Source organism: Pseudophryne corroboree, chromosome 7 (assembly GCF_028390025.1).
Source record: "Pseudophryne corroboree isolate aPseCor3 chromosome 7, aPseCor3.hap2, whole genome shotgun sequence".
In the NCBI taxonomy this organism is placed as follows: domain Eukaryota; kingdom Metazoa; phylum Chordata; class Amphibia; order Anura; family Myobatrachidae; genus Pseudophryne; species Pseudophryne corroboree.
The window spans coordinates 136,608,764-136,631,896 of record NC_086450.1 but is presented as its reverse complement, the minus strand read 5'-3'; the positions used below and the strand labels follow the sequence as shown (position 1 = coordinate 136,631,896).

Below are 23,133 nucleotides of genomic sequence, written 5' to 3'. Positions count from 1 at the left end.
AACTGAGGTCTGGAGGAGGGGCATAGAGGGAGGAGCCAGTGCACACCAGATAGTATTAAATCTTTCTTTAGAGTGCCCAGTCTCCTGCGGAGCCCGCTATTCCCCATGGTCCTTACGGAGTCCCCAGCATCCACTACGGACTACGAGAAATAGAATTACCGGTGAGTAAATTCTTGTTTTTTCTCTAACGTCCTTGAGTATGCTGGGACTCCGTAAGGACCATGGGGAATAGACGGGCTCCGTAGGAGATAGGGCACTTTAAGAAAGCTTTGGATTCTGGGTGTGCACTGGCTCCTCCCTCTATGCCCCTCCTCCAGACCTCAGTTTTACACTGTGCCCAGAGCGAGATGGGTGCACTGCAGGGAGCTCCCTGAGTTCTCTGCCTAGAAAGCATTTTTGTTTGGATTTTTTCTACATTTTTACAGGGAGCACTGCTGGCAACAGGCTCCCTGCATCGAGGGACTGAGGAGAGAGGAGCAGACCTACTTGTCTAAGATAGGCTCTGCTTCCTCGGCTACTGGACACCATTAGCTCCAGAGGGGGTGAACACAGGTACCTACTGGGCGTCCACCCCCAGAGCCGCGCCGCCGTTCTCCTCACAGAGCCAGAAGAAACGAAGTCAGAAGACGTCTCAGGCGGCAGAAGCCTTCAGAGCTTCACTGAGGTAACGCACAGCACTGCAGCTGTGCGTCATTGCTCCACACACCTCACACACTCTGGTCACTGTAAGGGTGCAGGGCGCAGGGGGGGTGCCCTGGGCAGCAATATAACACCTCTCTTATGGCAAAAAGTATATATACATGTACAGGTGGGCACTGTACATCTATATAAAAGAGCCCCCGCCATATTTTAGTAAGTTTGAGCGGGACAGAAGCCCGCCGCCGAGGGGGCGGGGCTTCTCCCTCAGCACTCACCAGCGCCATTTTCTCTCCACAGCACCGCTGAGAGGAAACTCCCCAGACTCTCCCCTGCTTGACACACGGTGAAGAGGGTTTTAAAGTAGAGGGGGGGCAAATATTTGGCGATTATACATTACAGCAGCGCTACTGGGTAAACATTCTGTGTTTTTTCCTGGGTTATATAGTGCTGGGGTGTGTGCTGGCATACTCTCTCTCTGTCTTTCCAAAGGGCCTAGGGGGGAACCTGTCTTCAGATAAGAGATTACCTGTGTGTGTGGAGTGTGTCGGTACGTGTGTGTCGACATGTCTGCGGTAAAAGGCTTTCCTAAGGAAGAGATGGAGCAAATCTGTGTGGGTGCGTGGTGTACGCCGACACCTGATTGGATATGTGAAATTAAGTGCTAAGATGAACTTATTACAAAAGATTAGAGAACAGACAGGGAATCTACCCATGTCTGCCCCTATGTCACATAGACCTTCAGAGTCTCACAACGCTAACTATCCAAAATAATAGACATCGACACGGAGTCTGACTCCAGTGTCGACTACGTTAATGCAAAGTACAGCCAAGACTGGCAGAAAAGTATTCAATATATGATTATTGTAATAAAAGATGTTTTGCATATCACTGATGACTCATCTGTCCCTGACACGAGGGTACACATGTTTAAGGGGAAGAAAGCTGAGGTAAATTTCCCTCCTCTCATGAAGAAAAAGAGCGGGAATCTCCAGACAAGAAGCTGCAGCTTCCCAAAAAGAATTCTCAGGGAGTATCCTTTCCCTAATGGGGCCAGGATACGATGGGAATCTTCCCCTAGGGTGTACAAGACATTGACACGTTTAACCAAAAAGGTAGCGCTGACTTAACAGCTATCCTCCGGGATCCTGCAGATAGCATGCAGTAAAAGTACTTTGAAGTCCATTTACACACATTCTGGTACCCTGCTCAGACCGGCGATTGTGTCGGCATGGGTTTATAGCGCTGTAGCAGCGTAGTCAGATACCTTATCAGCGGAGGTTGAAACCCTAGATAAGGATGACATATTATTGTCCCTAGTGTGTGTATATATATATATATATATATATATGTATGTATATGTAAGACATGCCCAAAGAGACGTTAGTCTACTGGGTTCTAGAGTCAACGCTATGTCGATTTCTGCTAGACTTGTCCTGTGGAACATTCAATGGACAGGTGATGCCGACTAAAAGAGGCATATGGAGGGTTTACCTCACAAGGCTGAGGAATGGTGTGGAGAAGGGCTCTCGGACCTGGTCTCCACAGCTATAGCTGGTAATTCTGATATTTTGCCTTATATTCCCTCAGACTAAGAAAGCACGACATTATCAAATGCAGTCCTTTCGGTCGCAGAATAACAAAAAAGTATGAGGAGCGTCCTTTCTTACCAGAGGTAGGGCACGGGGCACAGCTAGTTCCCAGGAACAGAAGTCCTCCCCGGCCTCTACTGCATCCACCGCAGGATGCGGGAGCACCGCTAAGGGAGTCCGTCCCAGGGGGAGCGCGTCTTCGACTCTTCAGCCACATCTGAGTTCACTCACAGGTGGATCCCGGGGCAATAAAAATTGTTCTCAGGGTTACAAAGGAATTCGAAAGGTGCCTCCTCGCCAGTTTTTCCTTATCAGACCTACCGGCTTCTCCCCCAGAAAGGGAGTTATATTAAATACAATTCACACATTGTATCTCCAACAGGTGGTGCTCAAGGTTCTCCTCCTGCAACAAGGAAGGGGCTATTACTCAACCTTGGCTGTAGTTCCGAATACGTACGGTTCGGTCAGACCTATTTAAAATTAAAACCTCTGAACCTATACTAGAAAAGGTTCAAAATTAAAGTGGAATCGCTCAGAGCGATCATGGCCAGCCTGGAATGGGGGGATTTGATGGTGTATCTAGACATAAAGGCTGCATACCTTCATGTTCCCATTTATCCACCCCATCAGGCGTACCTGAGAATTGCGGTACAGTATTGTCATTGCCAATTTCAGGGTAATTGGCAGAAATGATGGTGCTCCTACGCAAGCAAGGTGTCACAGTTATCCCATACTTGGACGATCTCCTATGAGGCGAGATCAAAAGAGCAGTTGTTGAACAGCGTGTCACTTTCGCTAAAGGTGTCACAGCAACACTGCTAGTTACTCAATATCCGGAAGCCACAGATGGTTCCTATGACTAGTCTGCCCTTCTTGGGTATGATTCTGGATACGGACCAGAAAGGGGTTTACCTTCAGATAGAGAAGGCCCAGGAACTCATGACTCTGGTCAGGAACTTTTTGAAACCAAGACAGGTGTCGGCATCGCTGCACCCGAGTCCGGGGGAAATCATTCCCTTCGGCAGATTTCATGCGAGGTCTTTCAAATGGGACCTACTGGACAAGTGGTCCGGGTCACATCTACAGATTCATCAGTTGATCACCCTCTCCCCCAGGGCCAGGGTATCTCTCCTGTGGTGTTTGCAAGATGCTCACCTTCTATAGGGCCGCAGGTTCGGCATTCAGGACTGGATCCTGGTGACCACGGACGCGAGCCTCCGAGGTTGGGGAGCAGTCGCACAGGGAAAAATAAAATGTCCAAGACCTTTGGTCAAGTCAAGAGACTTGTCTTCACTTCTTGGAACTAAGGGCCATATACAACGCCCTACGTCAGGCGGAGACCTTACTTCGCGACCAACCGGTTCTGATCCAGTCGGACAACGTCACTGCAGTAGCTCATGTAAACCGCCAAGGCGGCACAAGGAGCAGAGTGGCGATGGCGGAAGCCACCAGAATTCTTTGCTGGGAGGAGAATCATGTAAGCGCACTGTCATCAGTGTTCATCCCGGGAGTGGACGACTGGGAAGAAGACTTCCTCAGCGGACACGACCTACGTCCTGGAGAGTGGGGACTTCATCAGGAAGTCTTAGCACAGATTGCAATTCGGTGGAGACTGCCACTGATAGACATGATGGAGTCCCGCCTTAACACAAAGCCGCAGAATTATTGCGCCAGGTCAGGAGACCCTCAGGCAGTAAGGTAGTGACACCGTGGGTTTTCCGGTCAGTTTCTGTGTTTACTCCTCTTCCTCTCAAACCCATGGTGTTGAGGATAATAAGAAAAAGAGGAGTGAGACCAATTCTCATTGTTCCAGATTGGACATGGAGGACCTGGTATCCAGATCTGCAGGAAATGCTCACAAAGAATCCGTGGCCTCTTCGTCTAAGACAGGACCTGCTGCAGCAGGGGCCCTGTCTGTTCCCAGACTTACCGCGGCTGTGTTTGACGGCATGGCGGTTCAACGCAGGATCCTAGCGGTAATGGGTATTCCGGAGGAGGTCATTCCTACCCTAATTAAGGCTAGGAAGGAAGTGACATTGAAACATTATCACCGAATATGGCGAAAATATGTTTCCTGATGTGAGGCCAGGAATGCTCCTACGGAGGAATTCCTTTTGGGCCGTCTGCTTCGCTTCCTTCAAACTAGAGTGAACTTGGGCCTAAAATTAGGATCGATAAAGGTTCAAATTTCGGCCTTATCCATTTTCTTCCGAAAAGATTTGGCTTCTCTTCCTGAAGTACAAACGTTTGTGTAGGGAGTACTGCATTTTTAGCCTCCTTTTGTACCGCCGGTGGCTCCTTGGGACCTTAACGTGGTGTTATGGTTCCTTAAGTCTCATTGATTTGAACCACTTAAGTCAGTGGTGTTGAAATATTTCACCTGGAAGGTGGTCATGTTGTTAGCCTTCGCTTCGACTAGGCGAGTTTCGGAATTGGAGGCTTTTATCACTAAAAGCCCTATCTGATTGTCCATATGGATAGAGCGAAATTGCGGACCCGTCCTCAATTCCTGCCAAAGGTGGTCTCATCCTTTCATATGAACCAACCTATTGTCGTGCCTGTGGCTACGCGTGACTTGGAGGATTCCGAGTCCCTTGATGTGGTCAGGGCTTTGAAAATTTACGTGGCCAGAACGGCTAGGATCTGCAAAACAGAAGCACTGTTTGTCCTGTATACAGCCAACAAGGTTGGCGGCCCTGCTTCAAAGCAGACTATTGCTCGCTGGATCTGTAACACGATTCAGCTGGCGCAATCTACGGCAGGATTGCCGTTACCTAAATCGGTTTAGGCCCATTCCACTAGGAAGGTGGGCTCTTCTTGGGCGGATGCCCGAGGGGTCTCGGCACTACAGCGGTACCGAGCTGCTACTTGGTCGGGGTCAAATACCTTTGCAAAGTTCTGTAAGTTTGATACCCTGACTGAGGAGGACCTCCTGTTAGCTCAATTCGGTGCTGCAGAGTCATCCGCGCACTCCCGCCCGTTTGGGAGCTTTGGTATAATCCCCATGGTCCTTACGGAGTCCCAGCATCCTCAAGGACGTTAGAGAAAATAAGATTTTACTTACCGGTAAATCTATTTCTCGTAGTCCGTAGAGGATGCTGGGCGCCCGTCCCAAGTGCGGACTTCTTCTGCAAGGCTTGTGTATAGTTAATGCTTACATAAGGGTTATGTTATAGTTTATCGGTTGAACCGAGGCTATGTTGTTGTTCATACTGTTAACTGGGTAGTTTATCACAAGTTATACGGTGTGATTGGTGTGGCTGGTATGGATCTCGCCCTCAGATTTACAAAAATCCTTCCTCGTACTGTCCATCTTCTCTGGGCACAGTTTCCCTAACTGAGGTCTGGAGGAGGGGCATAGAGGGAGGAGCCAGTGCACACCCAGAATCCAAAGCTTTCTTAAAGTGCCCTATCTCCTGCGGAGCCCGTCTATTCCCCATGGTTCTTACTGAGTCCCAGCATCCTCTACGGACTACGAGAAATAGATTTACCGGTAAGTAAAATCTCATTTTTTTTTAGTTTACAGTAAAGATTCTGTTACATTTCTCCTTTGATGTTAATGACACAGATCAGTAATGTTCCTGTGCAACTTTGGACTATTTGAAGCTATTCTTTCTATCTAGAGGATTCATGTTATGAATTCTAATGGGTTTTACACACTTGTCGATACCACTGAAAGATATGAACAAGATATCGTTCATATCTTTCAGTGTGTAGGCACCAGCGATGAATGATGTGCGGCCCCGCGCTCATTCATCGTTGGTGCCGGCTCGTTCATACCTGCAAACCAATATAGACAATATCGTCCATATTAGCATGTAGGGCTATGGTGCCGAGTAACGCCGACGGGACGTCCAATGGCCGCCGACGGGCAACTCGGCGACCTGTCACCAAGTGTGTAGGGCCCATTACTCTTTAAATATTTACTGCTAATAGAAATCTGTGGTTAAATATATACATTATAAAAAAATATTTATATTGTAGTACATTTTTTTTTTTAAATAATTTTTTTTAAAATGTCAAGTTTCCGTTGAAGATCACGTAAAAATCAACAGTGTCAAAACACACAAGGTATACACACATTGTACAGAGTGTGTATATACCTGTACATATTGGAGCTAATTTAGAGTCTCTTATCTGCAGCTACATAAAAAGTAGCTGCAGTTTTCCTCCAGTATTCATGTTGTGCTGCTCCTGTGCGTCTGCACCAGCCCTATGCATCCCTTTGTGAGAGTAGATATCACTGTCAGTATGCACGTGCACCATCTCTGTTCTTGGTGCAAGACCTGTGTCTGAGCTTGGCAGATCTTTGCACACACTCACCTCTGAAAAGCCAGCAAGTCTTCTACAGGGAACATAAGTGCAGACACTCCATTGCTGCCAGGTTACACCCATTTTTCCGCAAGTGGACATCCAGCGGATTTCTGTGCCACTCTAAATATCCTGCAGATTAGAGATGCAGAAGGTATGCCTCAAGCTACCGCTGCCGCCTTCTGACCCAGCCCATTTTGTGTAGGTGCTAAAAAGAGTGCATATGACAAAACGTGTAGAATAAAGATGGACAGTAACGACATCAGTATGTAAATGAAAACCAAATGCTAGGGGGCGGGTGCCCCAGGGAAAAGGTGGTGCTGGTTGCTGATGGATTGATGTTAGTGGCATGGTGGTTCTGGTCATGTGTGGGAAGACAATGAAGCTGACAGAAGTTCCACAGTAGCACACAAAGCCAAGGTTTTGACTACTGCTTATCCATTTAATTTATTTCTGCTACCCACAGTGCACCTACAACACCCTTCCTTTTTCTGTAGAACTACAAGTCTCAGTAGGTAGCACCTCACATTACTGGCAGCTACAGGTGTGCAGTCTTAAGGCCCCTCCCTAGAAGTTCCACAGTAGCACACAGAGCCAAGGTTTTGACTACTGCTTATCCATTTTATTTATTTCTGCTACCCACAGCTGTTTTGTTACGTGACTAAGGCAAAATAGTACAAAGCCATGAGCAATGGTATTTAACATTGTTGCAACAATGAGGTGTGTCAGTACCTGTGTGTTGCCATTTGCCTCTTACCAAGATTATACTTTTAATGGTTCGGTTTATAAATCTGTGCGACAGACAGATTTCACTTCATTAGCAAAGTATTAACAATTATATCTCCAATGGCAACATAAGTCAGTTATGTTTGCTTGATGATAGAAGGTAAATTGGCAGCTGTTCTAATGTCCCAGCTTGTTTATGCTTAAGGCTGTTGGTCTGTTTTATGTTAATTTACTAATGGGAAGGTCCATGAAAGTAACCTACAGCTTTTGTGCTGAATGATTGGCTTTCAGCCTTCTTGGCAGTGGGAGAGCTTTTAGATGGGTCCGCATTGTCCGTTATATTTGACACATTCCAAACAAACAGCAAGTTATTTTCCTGGAAATTGTGCAATGTTTCAATGTGTTTCCCATTACAGGTGTGCAGACTGGGAGGCATAAAGCACCTGGTTGATCTTCTGGATAACAAAGTTCTGGAAGTTCAGAAAAATGCTTGTGGTGCATTGCGAAACTTAGTGTATGGCAAATCTACTGATGAAAACAAGATAGCGGTGAAGAATGCTGGGGGGATCCCCGCCCTCCTTAGACTACTGAGAAAAACAAATGACCAAGAAATAAGAGAGCTTGTTACTGGTGAGTGGTATGCATGACTGGCAAACGTGTAATCTTGTAATATCAGGTGTACAGTATATAGCTTCTTTTTGTTTTGTGGAGAGGGAATTGCTGCCTTCATACATAGTGAGTGCAATTCCCAGGTGACCCCCGGTTATCACTATACTAGGCTGATCATTGTGCTATATCTATCGGTACACAGATTTATGCTGGTGTGTTCTTTTTGAGCATTAAAATTAACCTGTTGGCCACATGCGGTAGTGACAGTCATGTTGTGGGCAGAGCCACCATTCATGATAGTGTAGCCTATTAATTGCCTGAGGCATTGAAAGTTTGAGGTAAGAGCTTGATAATGGGTAGGCTCTTCATGCACCAGGCTTCCAGTCAGGATGACGTTTGAAGGTCACAGGAGGTTAGTTAGCTGCACCTCACATGGCGAAGGCTGTACCCAACACATCAGGAAGTGCACCAGTGTCATCTCAGCTCCTGTTATGCAGAATGTTCCTCATGAAATGTAGAATTGGATCAGAAAACAAATGAGAAGAACTGACTGAGCAGATATGTATGGGTAGAATTGTTAAAAATGGCTATTAATAGGAACAATTTATTACTTCAATATTAATCATCAGAAAACATTAAAAACATAAGGTTAGAAATATATTAAAACATAACTATATCAGAGCAGTAAAACGTTCAGTCGCAGCACTTGTCTGTGAGCCACATGTATAGTAGCACCTCTACCTATATATGAACAAATCGGTCTTTTGTTCTATTCATGTATTCTATAGATGATATAACAGGAAACAAACAGTGGAAAAGTAATATAGTAGAAAAAGGGGGGCACTAGGTAATACATTTCCCTAATTAGATCTCCTCGCTGTGGGGATTAGCTGAAATTTAGTTCTCCGTACATATAGCTGTCGGCTGTAATGGACCTGGTGGTCTCAAGAACCAGGAGACTGCATCCTTCTAATGTCTGTGAATGGTGGTACTGCCAGTGTTTCGTTTGAGGACATAGTTAGGTTCCTTGATTGCTGTATAGAGGTAGTGTAACAGCTGATGGTAAGATGGTGCAATAATATACTGCTTGCTGTAAACAGAATGGTAAGGTCCAACTATGTATAACCAATTTCTGTGTCTTGTTCACAGTTTATTGTGGTGGGGGATATAGTTTTTATTAGAGATGAGCGCCTGAAATTTTTCGGGTTTTGGTTTTGGGTTCGGTTCCGCGGCCGTGTTTTGGGTTCGAACGCGTTTTGGCAAAACCTCACCGAATTATTTTTGTCGGATTCGGGTGTGTTTTGGATTCGGGTGTTTTTTTCCAAAAACACTAAAAAACAGCTTAAATCATAGAATTTGGGGGTCATTTTGATCCCAAAGTATTATTAACCTCAAAAACCATAATTTACACTCATTTTCAGTCTATTCTGAATACCTCACACCTCACAATATTATTTTTAGTCCTAAAATTTGCACCGAGGTCGCTGTGTGAGTAAGATAAGCGACCCTAGTGGCCGACACAAACACCGGGCCCATCTAGGAGTGGCACTGCAGTGTCACGCAGGATGTCCCTTCCAAAAAACCCTCCCCAAACAGCACATGACGCAAAGAAAAAAAGAGGCGCAATGAGGTAGCTGTGTGAGTAAGATTAGCGACCCTAGTGGCCGACACAAACACCGGGCCCATCTAGGAGTGGCACTGCAGTGTCACGCAGGATGGCCCTTCCAAAAAACCCTCCCCAAACAGCACATGACGCAAAGAAAAAAAGAGGCGCAATGAGGTAGCTGTGTGAGTAAGATTAGCGACCCTAGTGGCCGACACAAACACCGGGCCCATCTAGGAGTGGCACTGCAGTGTCACGCAGGATGGCCCTTCCAAAAAACCCTCCCCAAACAGCACATGACGCAAAGAAAAAAAGAGGCGCAATGAGGTAGCTGACTGTGTGAGTAAGATTAGCGACCCTAGTGGCCGACACAAACACCGGGCCCATCTAGGAGTGGCACTGCAGTGTCACGCAGGATGTCCCTTCCAAAAAACCCTCCCCAAACAGCACATGACGCAAAGAAAAAAAGAGGCGCAATGAGGTAGCTGTGTGAGTAAGATTAGCGACCCTAGTGGCCGACACAAACACCGGGCACATCTAGGAGTGGCACTGCAGTGTCACGCAGGATGTCCCTTCCAAAAAACCCTCCCCAAACAGCACATGACGCAAAGAAAAAAAGAGGCGCAATGAGGTAGCTGTGTGAGTAAGATTAGCGACCCTAGTGGCCGACACAAACACCGGGCCCATCTAGGAGTGGCACTGCAGTGTCACGCAGGATGTCCCTTCCAAAAAACCCTCCCCAATCAGCACATGATGCAAAGAAAAAGAAAAGAAAAAAGAGGTGCAAGATGGAATTATCCTTGGGCCCTCCCACCCACCCTTATGTTGTATAAACAAAACAGGACATGCACACTTTAACCAACCCATCATTTCAGTGACAGGGTCTGCCACACGACTGTGACTGATATGACGGGTTGGTTTGGACCCCCCCCAAAAAAGAAGCAATTAATCTCTCCTTGCACAAACTGGCTCTACAGAGGCAAGATGTCCACCTCATCTTCACCCTCCGATATATCACCGTGTACATCCCCCTCCTCACAGATTATCAATTCGTCCCCACTGGAATCCACCATCTCAGCTCCCTGTGTACTTTGTGGAGGCAATTGCTGCTGGTCAATGTCTCCGCGGAGGAATTGATTATAATTCATTTTAATGAACATCATCTTCTCCACATTTTCTGGATGTAACCTCGTACGCCGATTGCTGACAAGGTGAGCGGCGGCACTAAACACTCTTTCGGAGTACACACTTGTGGGAGGGCAACTTAGGTAGAATAAAGCCAGTTTGTGCAAGGGCCTCCAAATTGCCTCTTTTTCCTGCCAGTATAAGTACGGACTGTGTGACGTGCCTACTTGGATGCGGTCACTCATATAATCCTCCACCATTCTATCAATGTTGAGAGAATCATATGCAGTGACAGTAGACGACATGTCCGTAATCGTTGTCAGGTCCTTCAGTCCGGACCAGATGTCAGCATCAGCAGTCGCTCCAGACTGCCCTGCATCACCGCCAGCGGGTGGGCTCGGAATTCTTAGCCTTTTCCTCGCACCCCCAGTTGCGGGAGAATGTGAAGGAGGAGATGTTGACAGGTCGCGTTCCGCTTGACTTGACAATTTTGTCACCAGCAGGTCTTTCAACCCCAGCAGACCTGTGTCTGCCGGAAAGAGAGATCCAAGGTAGGCTTTAAATCTAGGATCGAGCACGGTGGCCAAAATGTAGTGCTCTGATTTCAACAGATTGACCACCCGTGAATCCTTGTTAAGCGAATTAAGGGCTGCATCCACAAGTCCCACATGCCTAGCGGAATCGCTCCCTTTTAGCTCCTTCTTCAATGCCTCCAGCTTCTTCTGCAAAAGCCTGATGAGGGGAATGACCTGACTCAGGCTGGCAGTGTCTGAACTGACTTCACGTGTGGCAAGTTCAAAGGGCATCAGAACCTTGCACAACGTTGAAATCATTCTCCACTGCACTTGAGACAGGTGCATTCCATCTCCTATATCGTGCTCAATTGTATAGGCTTGAATGGCCTTTTGCTGCTCCTCCAACCTCTGAAGCATATAGAGGGTTGAATTCCACCTCGTTACCACTTCTTGCTTCAGATGATGGCAGGGCAGGTTCAGTAGTTTTTGGTGGTGCTCCAGTCTTCTGTACGTGGTGCCTGTACGCCGAAAGTGTCCCGCAATTTTTCTGGCCACCGACAGCATCTCTTGCACGCCCCTGTCGTTTTTTAAAAAATTCTGCACCACCAAATTCAAGGTATGTGCAAAACATGGGACGTGCTGGAATTTGCCCATATTTAATGCACACACAATATTGCTGGCGTTGTCCGATGCCACAAATCCACAGGAGAGTCCAATTGGGGTAAGCCATTCCGCGATGATCTTCCTCAGTTGCCGTAAGAGGTTTTCAGCTGTGTGCGTATTCTGGAAAGCGGTGATACAAAGCGTAGCCTGCCTAGGAAAGAGTTGGCGTTTGCGAGATGCTGCTACTGGTGCCGCCGCTGCTGTTCTTGCGGCGGGAGTCCATACATCTACCCAGTGGGCTGTCACAGTCATATAGTCCTGACCCTGCCCTGCTCCACTTGTCCACATGTCCGTGGTTAAGTGGACATTGGGTACAACTGCATTTTTTAGGAGACTGGTGAGTCTTTTTCTGACGTCCGTGTACATTCTCGGTATCGCCTGCCTAGAGAAGTGGAACCTAGATGGTATTTGGTAACGGGGGCACACTGCCTCAATAAATTGTCTAGTTCCCTGTGAACTAACGGCGGATACCGGACGCACGTCTAACACCAACATAGTTGTCAAGGACTCAGTTATCCGCTTTGCAGTAGGATGACTGCTGTGATATTTCATCTTCCTCGCAAAGGACTGTTGAACAGTCAATTGCTTACTGGAAGTAGTACAAGTGGGCTTACGACTTCCCCTCTGGGATGACCATCGACTCCCAGCGGCAACAACAGCAGCGCCAGCAGCAGTAGGCGTTACACGCAAGGATGCATCGGAGGAATCCCAGGCAGGAGAGGACTCGTCAGACTTGCCAGTGACATGGCCTGCAGGACTATTGGCATTCCTGGGGAAGGAGGAAATTGACACTGAGGGAGTTGGTGGGGTGGTTTGCGTGAGCTTGGTTACAAGAGGAAGGGATTTACTGGTCAGTGGACTGCTTCCGCTGTCACCCAAAGTTTTTGAACTTGTCACTGACTTATTATGAATGCGCTGCAGGTGACGTATAAGGGAGGATGTTCCGAGGTGGTTAACGTCCTTACCCCTACTTATTACAGCTTGACAAAGGGAACACACGGCTTGACACCTGTTGTCCGCATTTCTGGTGAAATACCTCCACACCGAAGAGCTGATTTTTTTGGTATTTTCACCTGGCATGTCAACGGCCATATTCCTCCCACGGACAACAGGTGTCTCCCCGGGTGCCTGACTTAAACAAACCACCTCACCATCAGAATCCTCCTGGTCAATTTCCTCCCCAGCGCCAGCAACACCCATATCCTCCTCATCCTGGTGTACTTCAACACTGACATCTTCAATCTGACTATCAGGAACTGGACTGCGGGTGCTCCTTCCAGCACTTGCAGGGGGCGTGCAAATGGTGGAAGGCGCATGCTCTTCACGTCCAGTGTTGGGAAGGTCAGGCATCGCAACCGACACAATTGGACTCTCCTTGTGGATTTGGGATTTCAAAGAACGCACAGTTCTTTGCGGTGCTTTTGCCAGCTTGAGTCTTTTCAGTTTTCTAGCGAGAGGCTGAGTGCTTCCATCCTCATGTGAAGCTGAACCACTAGCCATGAACATAGGCCAGGGCCTCAGCCGTTCCTTGCCACTCCGTGTGGTAAATGGCATATTGGCAAGTTTACGCTTCTCCGACAATTTTATTTTAGGTTTTGGAGTCCTTTTTTTACTGATATTTGGTGTTTTGGTTTTGACATGCTCTGTACTATGCCATTGGGCATCGGCCTTGGCAGACGACGTTGCTGGCATTTCATCGTCTCGGCCATGACTAGTGGCAGCAGCTTCAGCACGAGGTGGAAGTGGATCTTGATCTTTCCCTAATTTTGGAACCTCAACATTTTTGTTCTCCATATTTTAATAGGCACAACTAAAAGGCACCTCAGGTAAACAATGGAGATGGATGGATTGGATACTAGTATACAATTATGGACGGGCTGCCGAGTGCCGACACAGAGGTAGCCACAGCCGTGAACTACCGCACTGTACTGTGTCTGCTGCTAATATATAGACTGGTTGATAAAGAGATAGTATACTCGTAACTAGTATGTATGTATAAAGAAAGAAAAAAAAAACACGGTTAGGTGGTATATACAATTATGGACGGGCTGCCGAGTGCCGACACAGAGGTAGCCACAGCCGTGAACTACCGCACTGTACTGTGTCTGCTGCTAATATATAGACTGGTTGATAAAGAGATAGTATACTCGTAACTAGTATGTATGTATAAAGAAAGAAAAAAAAACCACGGTTAGGTGGTATATACAATTATGGACGGGCTGCCGAGTGCCGACACAGAGGTAGCCACAGCCGTGAACTACCGCACTGTACTGTGTCTGCTGCTAATATATAGACTGGTTGATAAAGAGATAGTATACTCGTAACTAGTATGTATGTATAATTAAAGAAAAAAAAACCACGGTTAGGTCACTGGTATATACAATTATGGACGGGCTGCCGAGTGCCGACACAGAGGTAGCCACAGCCGTGAACTACCGCACTGTACTGTGTCTGCTGCTAATATATAGACTGGTTGATAAAGAGATAGTATACTCGTAACTAGTATGTATGTATAAAGAAAGAAAAAAAAACCACGGTTAGGTCACTGGTATATACAATTATGGACGGGCTGCCGAGTGCCGACACAGAGGTAGCCACAGCCGTGAACTACCGCACTGTGTCTGCTGCTAATATATAGACTGGTTGATAAAGAGATAGTATACTCGTAACTAGTATGTATGTATAAAGAAAGAAAAAAAAACCACGGTTAGGTGGTATATACAATTATGGACGGGCTGCCGAGTGCCGACACAGAGGTAGCCACAGCCGTGAACTACCGCACTGTACTGTGTCTGCTGCTAATATATAGACTGGTTGATAAAGAGATAGTATACTCGTAACTAGTATGTATGTATAAAGAAAGAAAAAAAAACCACGGTTAGGTCACTGGTATATACAATTATGGACGGGCTGCCGAGTGCCGACACAGAGGTAGCCACAGCCGTGAACTACCGCACTGTACTGTGTCTGCTGCTAATATATAGACTGGTTGATAAAGAGATAGTATACTCGTAACTAGTATGTATGTATAAAGAAAGAAAAAAAAACCACGGTTAGGTCACTGGTATATACAATTATGGACGGGCTGCCGAGTGCCGACACAGAGGTAGCCACAGCCGTGAACTACCGCACTGTACTGTGTCTGCTGCTAATATATAGACTGGTTGATAAAGAGATAGTATACTCGTAACTAGTATGTATGTATAAAGAAAGAAAAAAAAACCACGGTTAGGTCACTGGTATATACAATTATGGACGGGCTGCCGAGTGCCGACACAGAGGTAGCCACAGCCGTGAACTACCGCACTGTACTGTGTCTGCTGCTAATATATAGACTGGTTGATAAAGAGATAGTATACTCGTAACTAGTATGTATGTATAAAGAAAGAAAAAAAAACCACGGTTAGGTCACTGGTATATACAATTATGGACGGGCTGCCGAGTGCCGACACAGAGGTAGCCACAGCCGTGAACTACCGCACTGTACTGTGTCTGCTGCTAATATATAGACTGGTTGATAAAGAGATAGTATACTCGTAACTAGTATGTATGTATAAAGAAAGAAAAAAAAACCACGGTTAGGTCACTGGTATATACAATTATGGACGGGCTGCCGAGTGCCGACACAGAGGTAGCCACAGCCGTGAACTACCGCACTGTACTGTGTCTGCTGCTAATATAGACTGGTTGATAAAGAGATAGTATACTACTAATATTATATACTGGTGGTCAGGTCACTGGTCACTGGTCACTAGTCACACTGGCAGTGGCACTCCTGCAGCAAAAGTGTGCACTGTTTAATTTTAATATAATATTATGTACTCCTGGCTCCTGCTATAACCTATAACTGGCACTGCAGTAGTGCTCCCCAGTCTCCCCCACAATTATAAGCTGTGTGAGCTGAGCAGTCAGACAGATATATAATATATATAGATGATGCAGCACACTGGCCTGAGCCTGAGCAGTGCACACAGATATGGTATGTATGTGACTGAGTCACTGTGTGCTGTGTATCGCTTTTTTCAGGCAGAGAACGGATTATAAATAAAAGTGGTGGTCACTGGTCACTATCAGCAAAACTCTGCACTGTACACTACTGAGTACTCCTAATGCTCCCCAAAATTAGTAAATCAAGTGTCTAAACGGAGAGGACGCCAGCCACGTCCTCTCCCTATCAATCTCAATGCACGTGTGAAAATGGCGGCGACGCGCGGCTCCTTATATAGAATCCGAGTCTCGCGATAGAATCCGAGCCTCGCGAGAATCCGACAGCGTCATGATGACGTTCGGGCGCGCTCGGGTTAACCGAGCAAGGCGGGAAGATCCGAGTCGCTCGGACTCGTGAAAAAAAACATGAAGTTCTGGCGGGTTCGGATTCAGAGAAACCGAACCCGCTCATCTCTAGTTTTTATTAGGGAGGGACGTGTCACTCTGCTAAATATGAATCACCATTTGATTGTTGGTTTGTAGTGGGGGTTTGGCTCATACATATGTTAGTTCATGGTGACAAAGTGCTGGTGGGATTGTTAAGTAGTATAGACGTCATGTTCCATATGGTAAGTTGGCCATGTTATATTATTGATGATAGCTGTTAGAGGAGGGGTGGGGAACTACCGGCCTGCGGGCCGTTTGTTCTGGCCCACCCACTGCTGTGTATGTCAGCGAGACATGCCGCCCCTCAGTCCAGCGGCGGCGTGTCTCAGCTGTCAGGGCAGGGAGGAGAGAGCAGCTATGTCCGGTGGCAGCGGCGGGTAGAATCTCAAACTAGCCGCTGGTTCGTGAGCCAATCAGAGTTTGCGGACCAGCAGCCAATCAGGAGCCGCCGCTGCCAGTCCACGAGCTCCGATTGGCTCACAAACCGGCGACTGGTTTGAGGTCCTACACGCCGCCGCCCAAAATAGCCACGCTTTCCTCACTGCCCTGGCAGCTGAGACACACCGCCGCCGGATGGAGCACTAAGGGACAGGAGAGGCGCACGCTGCGCGCTCCTCCCTTCCCCTGACACACAGCAGCAGCGGTGAGCAGCACAGTGCGGTGGGAGGGCATGTGTGGGGCATTTGTGCATCTAGCACTGCGTGGTATTTGTGCATCTGGCACTGCGTGGCATTTGTGCATGTGGCATTTGTGCATCTGGCACTGCGTGGCATTTGTGCATGTGGCATTTGTGCATCTGGAACTGCACTGGCATTTGTGTATCCGGCACTACACTGGCATATGTGTATCACGTCCCATTTTAATTGGCCACACCCATTTTTTGGCGTGCGCACCCAGTACCACTAAGGGGCATAACTACTGGGGGCAGGCTAATTTTAAAGTTGATAATTTTTGTATGGCCCCCGAAGGATTTTATAAATATCCAAATGGCCCTTGGTAGAAAAAAGGTTCCCCACCCCTGTGATAGAGGTTGTTTCTGTGTGCTTCCAGTTGCATGCATTTTCACAAATGACTGCATTTAAAATAAGTCAGATTATTTTACTTATTTGTTTCCCCTTATTTTAATATGTCTTGACAAGAGGGAATCTAAAGGGACCTTGGAAGCTAGATATTAGTTAAAGATATGATTAGATTTTTGCCCATTGAGATGAAATTTTAAGACTACCTCACCATATTTGTGACACGATACCTCTCTGAGTAGAGCCTCTCCAGCACAAACCAGAGGCGTTTTGGAAACGGTCAGTAAACTTGTCAGGACCTGTACTGTCTATAAAAGATACTTGACCAATATTCGTGAGAATCTCACCACTCATTGATGCCCCTTTTCCATCTGACGATGTGGGTCGCAGCCGGGAGCCTGACACGGGTGCTAACCAGCTGCGAACCTCTTCGGCCCCTTCCCATCAGCAGTCACCATCCCGGCATATTGTCGGGTTGGTGACGCTGCTGGTGACGCGACAGGGGCGGCGCTGGGAGATCACATGATCTCCTAGTGCCGCCCTTCCATACAGTGTAAACGGGAGCTGTGTCGCACCGACGCAGTTTCCGTTTACAGTACACCTAACCCGGATCATTCCCGTGTCCTACCCAGGTAGGATTCCCGGGTCAATTGATCCGGGTTTTTCCTGATGGAGCCGTTTCCACTAGCAAAAAACATGGGTAAATGCGCGCCCCTATGCATTTACCCGTGTTTTTTGAGCTAGTGGAGAAGGAGTATAAGTACACTGATGTAGTCACTGTGTTATATAACAGACTATAGACTCCTGTACATGCAGAATGGCTGCTGCATGTGAGTTAGTGGCACGCGTTAAAGTCTTCACATCTCCAAATAGGACAAAGTACGAAACACACGGTGACCAGCAGAGTTTAAATTATTACTGCAAGAATGGAATGTGTGCCAATTACTGTACATTTCAGCTGGGCTATTACTAAGGCTGTCCTATTAATGTTGGATTATATAAACCTGTCTGACAGGCAGGGCAGTGTCGGAATTGTAGCAGACTTAATGGCACTGCCACTAATTAAATTGCAGGGTGTCCTATGATTGCGGAACTGCGTTGTTTTCAACTTTTGTTTGGGTAATTTGTTCCCTATGCAATGTTCATTATTACTATTTATTTAAAATCATCTTTGACGCCAAGTGTACTGATTAACTCAAGCATTAGCATTCAATTTCAAGCTGCTATGATATTGGCTGAAATAATTGAATGCGGATTCATGAATTTTGCGACCTAATGTTCTTTTCTTTTTTTTCTCCCTCATCTAACATATTTCATAAACGAGAAGTGTGGTGTTCATAAACTAATTCCGAAGCTAATGACTGATTTAGCTCAACCAAAGTGTTCTTGACCAGTAACTGTCTCTTTCCTGTATTTCACGGTGTTCAAGTCACGCTCAGAGTACACAGACTAATTAATATTGTTTTATGGATGTAATTATTAAAATTAACAAGATTTCTGAGTCAGTTTTTTAAAGCGTAACAGCAGCTGATGAACAAACATTCAGGGAGCATATATGAATGTAGCCTTAAAGCCTCTCCCACATACAGTACAGATTTCATTATTTGCTTGACAGTACATGCAAATGAGCTGCGCCTCCGGAGAGCAGCCTGTTGTAGATTTATGTTTAATGCATTTTACTGTAATGAATAGCTAATTGTTTGTATTTGTGCTACTGTGCACCCATTTAGTGGGCAGTGGATATGGTATATAATGGTAGTATAAAGAATTAAGACATTTATGGTCTTTCTAACCTCTTGTTCTGTGCATACTTGTTAAGCCCACACTTTGCTTCTCTACCAGAATGTCCAGTAGACTCACAAATTTCAGAGAGTACTCCCAAAGTATTGGGCTAGCCATGGCTGGTAGAATGCTCTATGCCAGTGGTTCTCAAACTGTGTACCGTTGCACCCTGGGGTGCCTCAGGACACTTGCAGGGGTGCCCTGAGTTGGTGGTCCAGGACCAATTCAAATTATTTATGGTCAATGTAATAGGCAAAACCAGTGCTGGTGGCTGCCAATCATAAAATATGTGGACAAGCAGAAGCAAATATTGTAACTCACTACACAATTAAACCTAAGGATGACATATAAACACATTTACTTAATTTAATATTTGTCTACATTTCTCAATAAGAAACATTTGGCCTAGGGGTGCCGTGAAAAAAAATTCTGATACTTTAGGGTGCCATGATTCAAAAAAGTTTGAGAACCACTGCTCAATGCTATTTTTTTTTTACTGGCCCAGCCCCCTAAACCAGTGATGTAATTTTGACACGCCTAGGGGGCAGGGCCACCAGCTGTGGGTAGCAGGAGACGCTCCGTGCAGCACCAGATTCTGTAAGGCTTTCCTGGAACATGCCTTGGACGCTCTGGGTGGCACTGTAGCAGCGCTGCAGGGTGCCACCCAGTCACCCTGCAAGTCGCATACAGGTGCCGTGAGGCAGCAACAGCGCTGCCCCCAAGCCCTGGGCGACAGCATTCTTGCACACCTCAAGTTAATGCCCTGGGATCCAGTCTCCCAGGTCCCATCCACTCCCTGATAATTAAGTGTTCAATTCAGGGACTTGATGCGTTTAACATTGAATCGCCCATCATCATGCATAAAAAGGGGGAATGGAGACCAGGGATGAGAGTGTAATCCTGCCACTATATTAATCATAGGTACGGCACCGCCTGAAATATTGTGTACAGTTCTGTGCACCACACTATATAGAAGATATCTTGAAACTGGAAAGGGTTCAGAGGTGAGCCACCAAACTGGTTAAGGGGTTACGATTTTACACGATTTCATACAATTCCGATATATCCGTCTGATATATTGTATGAAATTGTGTACAATCGTATGTGTTTTAGATCGTATCCAATCTGATGCTTGTCCACGTGGCTGTCGTATAGGATCCCCTAGGTCGTTGGTGCTGCACTAATGATATATCGGAATTGGATGGAATCGGATGAAAAAAGTGTAATTTTTGTGCATGTGATATATCATATGCGATATATCACAGGAAAGTTTGATTGGCATTCTCAGGACACTCCCAGCCCCCGTAGCCCTCTATCCAGCCCATCAGATATATCTCATGGTACAATTGTATGCCGTACGATAAATTGCATGCGATGTATAGCGGCTTCATCAATTGCATGCGATATATATTATGCAAAAATAGCACAAAAGTACATAATCGTATGGAAACACTCCCGGGAAGGTCCCGGGGGAGTTCAAGGGAAATGACATCCGACTTCAGCCTCAGACATATCGTTGTAGTGTATGGGGCCCTTTAGAGGAACTGGATTTTGAGGCTAGACTTATAAGGTTATATATGTTTACACTGGAAAAGAGGCGGCTGAGAGGGGACATTATTAATATTTATAAGTACATAGGGGGACAATACTACGATTTATTAGGCGATTTGCTTAGCAAAAAAAGCGCTACACAGGACATGTGGACACCCTCTGAGGTTAGAAGGAAAGGGTTATTCACAGTAAGGGCAGTAAGGATTTGGAATTCTCTGCCAGAGAAGGTAGTAATGGTGGACTCGGTCAATACGTTTAAAAATGGATTAGATAAATTCCTAACTAAAACAAATATCCAAGGATACAGCATTTAAATAAAGTAACATTTTCTAATACAGGTTGAACTAGATGGACAGTTTGTCTTTTTTCAACCTCATTAACTATTTTACTATGTTACTATCATTTCTGCACTGCCGCAGCACATTGCCTTGAAGTGCGACATTGTATAGCTGCCAGCGAGCTACAATAACACAATTTTAAATGCTACTCCCCTTAAAACAGTGCTTATTGAGCCCTAGGTGAGAGCCTAGGTGGTTTATTGTGTGGTCAGTCTCTGCATACTTGGCTTGCCTGGTAGGACATTGGTCTTTGAATTTAATAATGAAAAACTATTTTCTTCACTACTACTTTTCATGAAATTTTTAAATTAAGTGTTGCCATTTAATTTTCCTGCTAGCCTTTAAATCCTGACTTTGACTGTGCAGTGCTTTTTTTATATTGCCGATGCATTCTTTTCAGAAACCAACAATGTTTAACAAGGGCATTCCTCAACACTAAACCTGATCTCACATTCAGCTACATTTAATGCTCTCTTTCTGCAAAAGGGATAAAAGTGAATTTTCATTGGTGTCCTATCAGTATCTAGTGGAAACCAAACAAAAACTGAACAATGAATGGTTAGATGTGTCTTGCAGAGCTGCCCAGGAGAACATTGTTTAGCAATAAAAGCATGCAGTCAGCCATTTTCTTGTGTACATTTATTTTACTTCTGCAGATGTCACGTTGCCTAGCAACACATTAGCCTCTTCACAGTTACTGATCACAGATAGGTAAGCCTCTGCGTTTGTTCGCTAAAACGCCTTGAAAAATTAAATTAGGTTTCCAAGAATCAGATGTTACGGCCAAAGTGTGTCTGGTGCAGAGAAGCGCTTAATGCGCCAGCATCTGCGGTCATTATTTAGGCTCTTCAGATAGTCTTCTGTGACTGTTACTGTCATCTGTAATAATCCCCATCCCTGTATAAACAAATAAAATGTGCATGCTGACTTTTGCTGCAGTCTGATGTTGATTATTTTAACATTACGTCTGCGAGAAGCATTTTTCTTTTTTTTTAATTCCCGGCACTTATGCTCCTAATCATATTGTTGTAAGTTTTAAACTAGTCGCATAACTCACTGGGTTCTTTCACTGTTAAAGTGGTGATTTGCAAATCTTTTTAGTATCAAGATTACTATGAGCATGGGTCTGTTATCTTCATTGTGTGCTGTGGTCCTGTACAGCTTGTGTTAAAGCCTAAAATGCAAGTCCTGGCTTAAGCTAAAGCACCCACATACTGGCTGATCCATGCGCTTGGTTCTAAGGTTGCCTGTTATTGGTTACCCATATTGCATCTCATATAACATGAGATCTGTTCTGGCGTGGCCAGTTACTGTTAGTGGGACGGATTTGCCACCTTGCTTCATTATCCTTCATTGTAGTATATTTTGGACCACAGACACTGCAATATTGAGCCAGTGCCTAATTAATATCTAGTAACCATCCAAAACATTGAAGAGTTTTTTTTAGGGAGGATTTTTTTTTTTTTACATACTGAAGTGGCTTCATGTAAATACTGTTAATGTTGACCATTTGAGCCCATTACTTTATTAGTTATTCAGCAAAGACAGAATCCCACCTAAAGATAGCCTGTATTGACTATTTTCTGTTATGGTTTTTATTTCTACAGATAGACTTTTTATGACAATTACAAAATGCCTGTTCTTATTAAATCAACTTGTATTTACAGTTTGTTGCTCTTTTTAATATGCTACTTCACAATTATGGTTTATGCTTTGTAATTGAACAGATCTCAAAAAGCGTCACTCTGTGTAGCAGCAGCCTACAAAATGTCTGCCTCCACAGTGTTCTAGTGATGGTTACTCTTTTAGTGTAAGGGTGATAGCTTTTAAAACTCTTTATAACTTAGGACTGCATATACTAACACTCCACTTACAGTGGAGGAAAAGCCATTGTGAAGCAGGAAGTGGCTACCGTGCTGTTTTTCAAAAAGAGGCATGCAGTAGATGGTGAGTGTTAAGTCCAAGCCCTCAGCAGTGTCCACAGAGATGCACTGCACGCCATGAAGGGTTTGTGTACATGTGCAGCATTGGGTTCTGTAAATCATTATGGACAGCTGGCACACAGCTCACTTCCTGCAAGGAAAAGTAAATCTCTGCCAGTAAAGGTGATGAAATCTTGAGAAGATACCCAATGAGGGGATGTGGTCAAGATGTCGGCTGTCGAGATCCTGGCAGTCTAAATACCGATACCGGGTTCCTAACCCCCATCAGAATCCCGACATCGGAAGTCTGATTGGATCAGGATCCCGATGTCTGTATCCAGACTGGAAGTATCCCAGCGAACTGAGG

At 45.6% G+C, this 23,133-nt stretch overlaps 1 protein-coding gene across 5 annotated transcripts in view; it reads left to right on the top strand.

The window, feature by feature from the left end:
* The window catches only part of PKP4 (plakophilin 4), a 667,418-nt gene that overhangs the window by 461,309 nt on the left and 182,976 nt on the right, over positions 1 to 23,133 (top strand). For all 5 annotated transcript variants that reach the window (XM_063933691.1, XM_063933687.1, XM_063933688.1 and 2 more), the window contains one exon: positions 7,682 to 7,895. In XM_063933691.1, coding sequence (XP_063789761.1) covers positions 7,682 to 7,895 — 214 coding nt within the window. The remainder of the gene's footprint in view (positions 1 to 7,681; positions 7,896 to 23,133) is intronic.